Source organism: Aptenodytes forsteri, unplaced genomic scaffold (assembly GCF_000699145.1).
Source record: "Aptenodytes forsteri isolate BGI_AS27 unplaced genomic scaffold, ASM69914v1 Scaffold255, whole genome shotgun sequence".
NCBI classification, from domain to species: domain Eukaryota; kingdom Metazoa; phylum Chordata; class Aves; order Sphenisciformes; family Spheniscidae; genus Aptenodytes; species Aptenodytes forsteri.
The window spans coordinates 1,047,074-1,058,113 of NW_008794888.1; the positions used below are offsets into that span (position 1 = coordinate 1,047,074).

The following is an 11,040-nucleotide window of genomic DNA, read 5'->3' on the forward strand; positions in this document are numbered from 1 at the left end:
GAGAAGGCTTCGGGGAGACCTTCTTGCAGCCTATCAGTACTTAAAGGGGGCTTATAAAAAAGATGGCGGCAGACTTTTTAGCAGGGCCTGTTGCGACAGGACAAGGGGGAATGGCTTTAAACTAAAGGGAAGAAATTTTTTACGCTAAGGGTGGTGAAACACTGGCACAGGTTGCCCAGAGAGGTGATGGATGCCCCATCCCTGGAAACATTCAAGGTCAGGTTGGACAGGGCTCTGAGCAACCTGATCTAGTTGAAGATGTCCCTGCCCACGGCAGGGGGGTTGGACTAGATGGCCTTTAGAGGTCACTTCCAACCCAAACTATTCTATGATTCTATGTTATCTTAATATCTTAAAACATGTTTTTAAACATTTATGCTCATAACCCTGCTACTATACAGGATTTTCTTTTTTTAATGCTAGTATTAATCCTCTGCTGTGACGATACTGTCTGGTAGATTGTCTGGGGACAAGCTGTAATATTTTTACCTCAGGGTTTCTGAGCAGGCAAACTGCCTGATACTCTGCTTTGACTATAGGAACAGGCACAGATCTTAGCTCTTGTGCTTATTTTTCATTTTGTCCCTTTTTGCTGATCACATTTTTCCATCTATATACTTCACTTTCCTTCGCATGAGGCACATCCAATAGGCTAGTCTTCCATAGATACTATGCTGCAGGTTCAGGATACTGTTTATAGTGCACAGATTTGGTTTAGAAAAGGACCCGATACTGTATATTTCTTTTTCTGAATTAATCAGTATAGAAGGTAAGGTTTATTCAGTCACATTTCTGCAACCTCCTTGAGAGGCAGACTTTTTTGAACTTGTACTCTTTTTATTTCTAAATATAAAATTAAGAGGCAGCTACAACAGTTCTTGGTGTGATGGTATTATGTACTTCTGCAGAGATGCCTCTTAAAGTAGGATGTACTCAATTTCATTTTTACAGAAAATGAGTTTGAATTTAGTTAAGAAAAAATTCTGCCCTAAGGTCAGTTACACAGTTGTCCAGATGGCCCAGGGAAGTTGCAAAATCCATAGCACTGGAAGATAAACATGAGTCATCTCCCAAAATAAGACATATCTTGAAAAAGGTGGTCTGTTGAGCAGGTATATACTACAAATGACACTTTGTTGCAGAAATTTCCAAGCAGCTCTAAAAACAGCCTACATTAGCCTACTAAGTAATTTGTTTTCTTCTAAAAAGTTTGAGACCCATGAGGGATTTAGATAAACAAGCTCTGCTTGTTAGGAAGGAGGATGGCAACTAGAAGTCTGCAACTCCGGTTCCGTAACAAAACAGCACAGTAAAGATACTGACTTTTCTCCAACTTGCATGCAAAGCAGCTAAGCAGTAATTATACCATACAAATAGATGTTGAATATTTTAAATCTTAGAATATCTTGTTAATTCACAAAACAATATTTTGCATGGTATTCTCCAATTTGGAAGATTTTATTAGATTGCGAAGACATGTTGTTGTGATGAATTAGTTTTTAGGATTGTTTTTAGCAGTCAGAATCAAATGATGTGGATCTATATATACAATTTAAATAAATATGTTGAGTGAAAACTTCATAAAAGCCTAGTATCTTGTAATATGGGTTTGTTTTGATTTTAAAAGCCTTAGGTTTGGTTAGTAAGATCCCAATGAGAAGATCGTTTTTATGAAATTGGGGTTTCTTACTGATTACTCTTCTTGATTTTGAACTTTTTGTTTTGTTTATCACAAATGAGAGGGGGAGTATATTTTTATCCTCATCTTCTAGGCATTCCCATGCTGCTTTTATCCCAGCATGCTGTGATTTGAAAGCTTTTCATCAGTATATTTTGGAAGCCTAATTGGAAATAATGAAGTTAAAGATGGAATGTAATTTATATATCAGCATTTCTTTGCTCTGCCGATGTAAACAAGGTGCACGTTTTCAGACAAGCTTCATTTTTCTCTTGAAAATATTTGACCTATTGGTAGCATGATAATCTAAGCTGTTCGCAGTAAGGCCATATGGTAGTTAGTTTTGCTTATTTTCATAATTTTTTTCTGCTTTATGTACGAAATATAAGATTTCTGTATGAATTACTAATCTTTTCTAATAACTTTTATTATGGCGTTAAATTGATTTATATGTATGTGTAACATAAGCAAGGCTAGTATTTTCATCTAGTGCTTAATAGTTTTTGGAACCTGTTTTTTTGATGCTTGTAACTTGCCCCTTGGAGTTATACAAAATGAAATATTTTATGGTTGGTGTTCTCTTCAGTATATTTGTGTCTGTCTTTAGCTTTTAAGTGGAAAATTATAATGCAAAACAGTTTCCAAAAATAAGGCTATGAAAATACCTTTTTAAGAAAAAGTGAGACAAACAATATTTGTGGAAGATACAACGCTTTCCTGCTGCACTTAAAATGCAGCTGCCGTAGGGTTGTTATTAACTGAGAGAGGTATCGACAGGGTTCCTGGAGGCTCTAAATGTTTTTGAAGGAGTAGCTGCAGTGTCCTCTGTGATGAACTCTGTACTTAACTCAGAGTAACTTAGGAAGTCACTGTGCAGAATTCCATATAACTGATTTGTATTACAGATGTTTTAAATCAAGACTATCTTGTCATCAAAGTTAGTACAGGTATCACTTGTACTAATTTAAGCAATTAAGCTGTCGGTATTATTATATATAAGCTTATCGAAATAAAATTTTGAATGAATATTTGTATTTTGCAGTCATGCTGCAAGGCTTACGAATACATGGGATACATAATGGAAAAGGAACAAGCATATAAGGATGCAGCAATAAATTACGAGATGGCCTGGAAATACGGAAACCAAATAAATCCAACAATAGGCATGTATATGTAACCTATACATGTGCTTTCAGGCACTACAGTACGAATGAAACAGCTACCCTTTACTGGAAAGACTGCTTTTCATTTTCCATAGAGATAGAGTATCACTGGTTTTCCTCACATAAAAACCACAGATGTTTAAAGGTGTACTTAACAGTCACTTGGAAAGCCCCCATGGCAAGAGGTAGCAGCTTTATGATACTGAAGAAGTTTCTGCTTACTGTTTTAGTACAAGGTTTGGTCTGAAACCAGTTTTAGTTTGCTCTTTCTGAACAACTTTCTCTGTAAGTACAGCGTTAATTTTTAATAATGTATTTATAGTAATGCAGTATGTACTGTCTATAGTAGAGAACCTTTTATAATACCCAATATATATCTGATGGTGGCAGATCATTGATTTAATTATTTCATTTTGATAAACAGACAAATTATCTATTTATATGGATAAGGTTTTACATACATGAGTAAGGATTTTAAAAAATTATTTAAATGTCTTTAAATACATCTGGTTTAAAAAAAATGGTTAACTGAAAACTTGGAATACTATTCAATTAACCATCCAAATTGGAACTTGAAGTCTACACTAAACTGTCACATTTTTAGACTATTTTAATGTAGGAAACCCTTTATGAAACTGATACATAGGATAAAATGCCCTTTCTTACTCAACACCTAGAGTCTGTCTCTAGGTCCCAAGGCTGGTGGCTTACACAAATTCTGTTCCAGGTTTTGAGCTATGCTTATGGCCCCTCAAAAATACATTTTCTTGCAGTCTTTAAACTGTGGTCTTTTTTTGTGCCCTAGATTATTTTAGTGTTAGGGTGAGATAGCCTTTGGCATCAACCAGAAAACCAGTGTGTTTTTAACAAGATTATAACTGTTATGCATATTACCTGCCATACATTTTTTCTTTAACTGTAACTCCTGGATGCTGCAATGGTTCATGATTTTATCTAATATGATCTGTAGATTAAAGTAGTGTTTTATTAATGGAACTAAATGTTTTGTTGTTTAACTCCTTTTATAACACAGCTAAAGATACAAAAATGCACATGCATGGATGGATTGCCAAAACTAGAAGTTACCTATGTACTGTGAGTCAAAAAATTAGGAGGGTCAAAGCAGAAGGAAGACTCGGATGTCAAAACAGAAATAAAAATGACTGATAGAAATCTGACTTAAGGTTATATGGGAAAATCTCTAGATACCTAAGTATGAGTTTGGATGCAGTGATTTTACTAGTTGTTCCTGCTCCTGTAGACTGACTCATTAATGTCTTGGCTAAAATGTTACAGTTGTTGATCAGATAAAACATATTAGAAGAAGTTTTAATAGTAAAAAGGTGTGATTTCTTGAGTTTGTAGAGAACATAGATCAAGACTTTTCTGTTGCTATTTTGAAACCCTCTAGAGGGTAGGAATTGAACAAATTACAAAATCATTTGGTGTCTAGGCAGGAGAACGCCTTAGTGAAATTAAACTGTGGAACGATCTTGCATACAAAAAGTGAGAGTACGATATTGAAGGTACTATGTGCACATTGTTTTCTAGTTTTGCATTTGGTGTTGTGAGAATTGTCATGCATTAAAACTAAAAAGGTTAAAGCAGCACAAACTGCATCTGGCAAGTAAAACTGTATAAACTGGTATCAGATCCCTCGTACACATTTGCTAGTGAGGATAAGTTAATAAATGAAAGACTTCAAGTTTTGGATATTACATGCTTATAACCTTTTTTTCCTCAGTCCTGATCTCTGTCCAGGCTGATATACTTGAGCTATACCTTTTATGTTGAAAGTATCAGCCTGCCATGTTGCTATGCAACTTAGCTATTCCATGTGACTTTTTTTTTATCAGTGGTCTGCTGACAGTGAAGCAAAATAGCATTTTAATTCCCTAGTTTGTTATTGCTATCCTGATTTTTTTTTCCTTCTTTTGTCCTTTAATAATAGAATTGCCTTTACAGAAGGACAGTGTATTGTAGGTCATAGTGAGAAACTCTGTGGGGTACCATAGTCATTGAAAGAGGACAGCCATTATGTATTCTCTGTAGTAACACATGCTCTCCAGCATAATGTCTCCTTTTGATTCAAACATAACTATCAGTGTGTAAAGGACTTTTATTTACTACTTGAAGTGACTTTCAGTAGAAATTTTGATCTCTACAGGCTTAGATGAGAGAATACTAGAAAACAAACATACTAACTTTAGAAACATACGGTGACCAAAATGAAGTGAATTTGAATGTGATATTTTCATTATTCAATACAGAAACTGAAATTGTTGCCTTTTTTCACCCTTTTTACTTACAGGATACAAGCTGGCTTTCAATTACCTGAAAGGAAAGAGATATGTTGATGCAATCGACGTCTGTCATAAGGTAGAATTTGTATATGTACTTAATATTCTGTTTACTGTAGCAACATTCGTCTACATAATGATCCTTTTTTTTGTAGAGTTTAAATTTCTAAAATATACAGCTTAATGTCAGAAAGACGCCCTATTTAATAAGTTTGATTAAATTAAATATCCTCTACATAATCTGCTTTATCCTGAGCTCCCTGACCACCAGGTAAATGAGAGATAATGTGGCTGGCTATCATATGTGAAAGCATATTCAAATGGCAGCACCTTCTTTTGGCCCTGTAGTTGCAACTTGGTAAATCCATACCAAGATTTATAGCTGAAGAAGTTAATCGAAGATTAATATCAGAAGACACTGTTAGAAAGTAACTTCCAGTATTATCTTTGTATGGTCCAAACATAAATAGAGCAGATGCAGAGTAAGAGGAAGGGCTACTGTTACAGAAGCAGAGTGAACATTATGAATTAATAATTACTAGTATTAATAATGAAATAAATTTTATTTGCTCTTTTGGGGGGAAATAAAGATAACTAGAAAGGACAAATTGAATGGAAGGATAAGGAAGAGGAGGGAATTGAAGGGCAAGAAGATGAAGTGGGTAGAGTATAGTAAGAAAGAGCCTGAGGGAGTGAAAACATAAGAGCAGTTTATCATTGCAGAGAAAGTATACTTAAAATCTTGGAAATGTCTCCAGAGGTCACTGTTCTGAATGCATGCATTTCAAGCCACCCAGAGGCTTTAGCCCTTGACCCCTGTGTCTTTCACACCAAGGCGACAGGGCAGCATGAAAGGGAAGCAAGGTGTCTTTTGAAGCTGTTCTTGACCTCCATACGTGGTAGTCTCTAGCCACAGTTAAGTATTTATGCATTCTTAAAACAAACTTGTCATGTTGTTATTTTAGTTTTAGAATGTGTAAGCTCAGTGATGAAGGGGATAACCAAACACAGTATTCTTTCCTTTAGACACAGAACTTTTGGGTTGTTTTGTCTTTTGACAGGTCCTTGAAGCACATCCAAACTATCCAAAGATCAGAAAGGAAATACTTGACAAGGCCCGTGCGTCGCTAAGAACGTGAATTTTTTTTTTTTTTTGTGGCTCATGGACTTGTTTGTTTAATCTGACTTCGGAAACTATGAATGAAACACTGCAGTGACAGAGACCATATCAGCACAAAAGTATTGTGAATATGATTAACTTAATTATACTAGAGATCTGGATTATTTTCAAGAAAAATCTGCAGCCCTGAAAGGAATTGCATTTATTCTCATTCAGGAGAGAGTACTGCTTACATGTGTGCTATGTAAAGTGTCATCCAGCATCATAAAAAAGTGTCATCAGCATTATAAAAATGTTTTAAAGCATATAACTCAGTATTGTTTTGTCCATTTGAAATAGGATAGGCTGGGTTTTTAAGTGCTATCTAGTGCAGGTGCATTGTTAAGATGCTGGATTTCAGTTCATGTAAACCATTTATTCACAATTACAGTGTAATCTTTATTACTACAAGTGTATTTCTAAAGTATGTTTTTTTATTTTTACATATATTATAAGCACGCTTTTTTTAATCTTGAAAAACCAGCTATATACACTGTTCTCAATGACACTTACATTTTTAATGAAAACCTAATACTTAAAATTAAGATCTTATGTAAATATTCAGTAAAGGCTTTTATAGATCATGCAAGGCTTACACAGAATTTATTTTCTACTCATGCTGTCTATTATCCACCTGTCAGATTTCCATGAAGAGAAATGTTTGACATTTTTAATTTGGAATGTTCAGTCTTTCAACATTGTATGTGTAGACAGTACAGTCATATGTGCAGAAGTTAGCACTCATTTTGTTTAATCCATATAAAACACCTTTCTGGAGAAATAATTTTTATTACAGGGAACTACGATCTTGTCTCACATACAGAATATACCTGTGGATCTTTAAGGGAGCAATAGCATCTCGTAAATGAATGAGAGGAAGGAGAAGGATCAGGGGTTTTTTCAGTGATGCAGAATTTTTGAAAAAACAAATGCCTAACAAAAAACACTGTTACACTGCTGTATTTGGTTTTCAAACAGCACTTGATGTTGTATGTATTTCACTAGAAAAGTAATGTTTTGGCATGAAAAGAGAATTCTTAATACTAGTGATTAAGTTTCTTAAAATAACCAATTTCAGTTTCCTCCTTAGGTAATTTTAGCTTTTCATGTTGACATTGTGTAAAGTCACTTTCATTTGATTTTTGAGTGTCTTTTTTACGGCAGGGGAGGGAGGCTGTTTACAATCGTATCTAATCTTGCTTATCAATAACTGGGTGCTGTATCTTGGGTAACTTTATAGCCTTGTTTCCTAAATAGATTGACATGCATCACTTAGGCAATGGTGCTACCTACTGGTGGTTTCCAGGCTCTGCATTCCAGTAACTTTTGAGCTGTTGGTCAGCCAAACTAAAATTAATAGATGTGTCTCAGGACTACAACACTTCTACAAGATTTGCGTGAATATTAAAATTGAGAAAAGACACAACTAAGCGGCCTCTCCTTCCCTAGGGAACCTTGAAACATGCTGTAGCCTTATCCCTTCTGTTTGAGCACTGGCAATCAGTGTGTACATAACTGTACCAGGCACAGCGTACAGGCTCCCTGTTTTTTGCCTGCAAGTTGTGCAGCATGGTAGAGCTCTGAGGAAGAAGATTTAAGAGATTGGGGAAAAAACAATGGTATGGGAGCGGAATGAGGAACATGGAAGGATCTGGAAAATGCTGAGGCTGGGGGAAACTGTAAGGGAGCTGGGCTGTGGGGATTAGTAGACTGAATTCTTAAACTATGCTGGTTTGGGTTTTTTCCCATTGCTAAAAAGAGTAAGTACATCGGCCTTATCAAGGCAGTTCCTAGTAAAACAGCATTTCTTTGTACATAGCCCTATTCATACAGGATCAATGTGGTTTTGCATTCCAGTAGCACTGGAATAACATTTAGCTGAAGTTTATAATAAAAATAGGTGGGTTTATATCAATACATGCAAGATGTTTTCAAAAAAGGCAAGACTTCATCTACATCTACTTTAATTTGTTTTTATCATGAGCATAAGATGCACATTACCCTTTCATAAGATGGGTAACAGATTAGGTCATGACAATGATAAGATACAGAAATTAGTTGACAGAAACTGAACTGAGACTTCGAGCTTTTCGTGGCTAACTTTTGGTGAAGACCTTTGTTCATATGCCATGCAGGTAAAAAATTTCTGAATTCACTACTAGCCATCTTGAGCATATCTAGCCACTAGTATGTTTTTATTGATGGGGTCTTTAAAAGAAGAGTGCAAATGTGGCACATCTTTGCATTTCAGCTAAAAGAAGAGTGCAAATGTGGCACATCTTTGCATTTCAGTTAAAAAAAAAAGGTGGCTATAAGTAGTCCTTTAGAGAAAATCTTGCTTTAATATAGTATTCCCCGAAGAAATAAATGGCCTTTCCGTTTCCATTTTGGTTTATATAAGCCAATTTAAGTTTTTCTGTCCTTACTAAATCTTTTTTTACTTTCTCTGCAGAAGGAATGGCTTTGTTTCATTTCTTTTTATTCCAGCTAATTGAGAGTGTTAATTTCAGCTTTCCTTCTGCTTTTACAGTTTCTTATTTTAAAAATGCATGTCCTGGTAGCTTCTTTTTTTTAGCCCCTTTCTTAATAAATGGTTTTGAATGGAAGAGACTCCTGGATGGAGGGGAGTCAGTAATGCTAATTTCAAAGAGCTGCAGTCTTCAGTGCGGTGTTGCTTAGCAACCCATCTTCCAGTTTTGCCTTTGGTGAATAAAAGAGGAGAGTGAAGCTGTGGTTTCTATTGATTCATTCATTGAAACTGGAAATCTAAGCATCTTGTAGCTATAGCAACATAAGCCATAGGTGTCTCTTCCTCTCCTCTCTTGCTCCCCTTTCCCCTGCAGGTACAGAATGCCTAGAATATCTTCTCAAGGATTTGTAAACATTTTTGGTAACAGGGTACCCTGTTTAATTCCCTACTGCTTTTTTCAGATTTGTACCAAAACTAGGAAGATGGTCTAGAAAGTGTCATTAGGTAAAATAATTAGTATAATTAGCTAAAATAACTAAACTAGCAAGACTCTTATAGAAAAATAGACTAGAAGTAATTTGCATTTTTTCCCTTGTTTTTGGACTAGGTATGAGTATCGCGAGTCACTTCTCAAATGTGGCTACAGTAATTTTTAGAAAGGCTCATAAATCAGGCAACTCTGCTTTAGTAACCTAAACCTTAATCTTGTTAGCCATTAGATGAGTGAGTAGCTTTATAAACATAATAGTTTTAAACAGTTTATAGTGTTAGAGAATTTGTTGAGAATTTTCTGAATTAATCATCTTTGAAAGTGGTCCAGGAGACATTTCAGGGAAGTCTTGATAGTGGGGGTGGATTCTGGCTCTGCAGAAGCTGATCATAAAGAACTCATTAGTGTGTTCCCTAAACAATGCTGAACAGGAAGAAATAGGAAAAGAAATCAAGGAAAAATTTCACTAGCAAGTACTTCTCCATCAGCTTGTGACTATACCACTTTTTAAAGTAAGATCACTATTTTGTCAGTTTAGACTCCTTACAACTGTGATTTTGATTTCTGGCTTCATTCACTCTGTGGTTTTACCTCTTACTTCATCTTGCAATGAAATCAGAACCATCTTTTTTTTGAAATATTGACCTGCCTTAAAATGTTTAGAATTGGACCGTTACTGCAAAAATCACATGCTTTTATCTCTGCTAAAACTTGGTTTGGCAATTATGTGACATGGCGCTTGCTAAAAGAGGAGCTAAGTGAATGGTCTAAATCTTGTTCTGAAGTACTTTTTTTTTTCTTTTCTTCAAAGGAGTCAGTGTGCCTGTTAATGCAGGCTTTATTCTGGAAACAGCAGCTGTTAAAATGTTCACACTAGAAATTTGCCTTACTTGAATTTTGTGCTATGAAAAGTTAAATGCTGGTTATGCGTGTCTCAGGTGATGTAGTACTTGCTACAGTTCAGGCCTCAACTTTCAAAGGCATAAGGAAGGATTTTAATACGCTAGAAATACCGGAACGTATTAATTGTGATTAATTCTGGTCTAAATCTTCATTTAAGTGTTCCTGGGGAAGATGAATTCCATCATAAAATACTGGTATTAACATTTTTGTTACTGCTGTAGAATCAGTGTAACTACTGCCAACTCACCATATATTTGCTGAGCAAATTTAGCTACCTCCAGTTCAGCAAGCTGAAAGAAATCAACTTTGAAGCGCTGGGCTGAGACTGTAATTGTGCTACTTTTATTTGAGAGTAGGAAGAAAGGGAGACTCTATGCTGTATTAAGGGAAGTTAGGAGCAAACTTTGTGCGATTATTACTTTTATTTTCTCCCCAAAATTAAACCATGCTTTTATAAAAAAGTGATTCTATATCTATCCCTCTGGGACACTTTGCAGCGTAAAGGAAGGGAGCTCAGTGTGATATCCTTTCTCTCAAACTCTGATCTCACCTCTAAGGGATTTTGTGTTCTGTTTCCCAGCAACATGACTGGGAGTGCTTGGTCAACCACATCTTACACGACGTAACACTTAGGTGAGTGAAGAAAAAAATCGCAGCACCCTGCCGTGATGCTTAAAATGCAATCTGCAATTTGGATGTTAAAGCACGCGTCGATTCTCGTGCCCTGCTGCGGTGCGCATTATGTAATTGTCTAAAAATTACATTTTCCGTTGGGTGCAGCAGGCGAGGAGGGATGGGTAAAGCATTCTGCTCCAGAAGCGTGCGTGCTCTCGAATTCCTTCAGCAGCAGCCGCCGCCTGTCGCCTTGCCCCCGCCG

The 11,040-nt window shown here is 35.9% G+C and overlaps 1 protein-coding gene across 1 annotated transcript in view; it reads left to right on the forward strand.

Moving 5' to 3' along the window:
- TTC21B (tetratricopeptide repeat domain 21B) overlaps positions 1 to 6,882 on the forward strand; it is a 45,874-nt gene extending 38,992 nt beyond the window's left edge. Inside the window, exons 27-29 of the mRNA XM_009274893.2 lie at positions 2,721 to 2,841; positions 5,153 to 5,220; positions 6,203 to 6,882. Of these exons, the coding sequence (XP_009273168.1) occupies positions 2,721 to 2,841; positions 5,153 to 5,220; positions 6,203 to 6,280 (267 nt within the window). The 3' untranslated portion in view covers positions 6,281 to 6,882. The remainder of the gene's footprint in view (positions 1 to 2,720; positions 2,842 to 5,152; positions 5,221 to 6,202) is intronic.
- Positions 6,883 to 11,040: the final 4,158 nt, after the last annotated feature.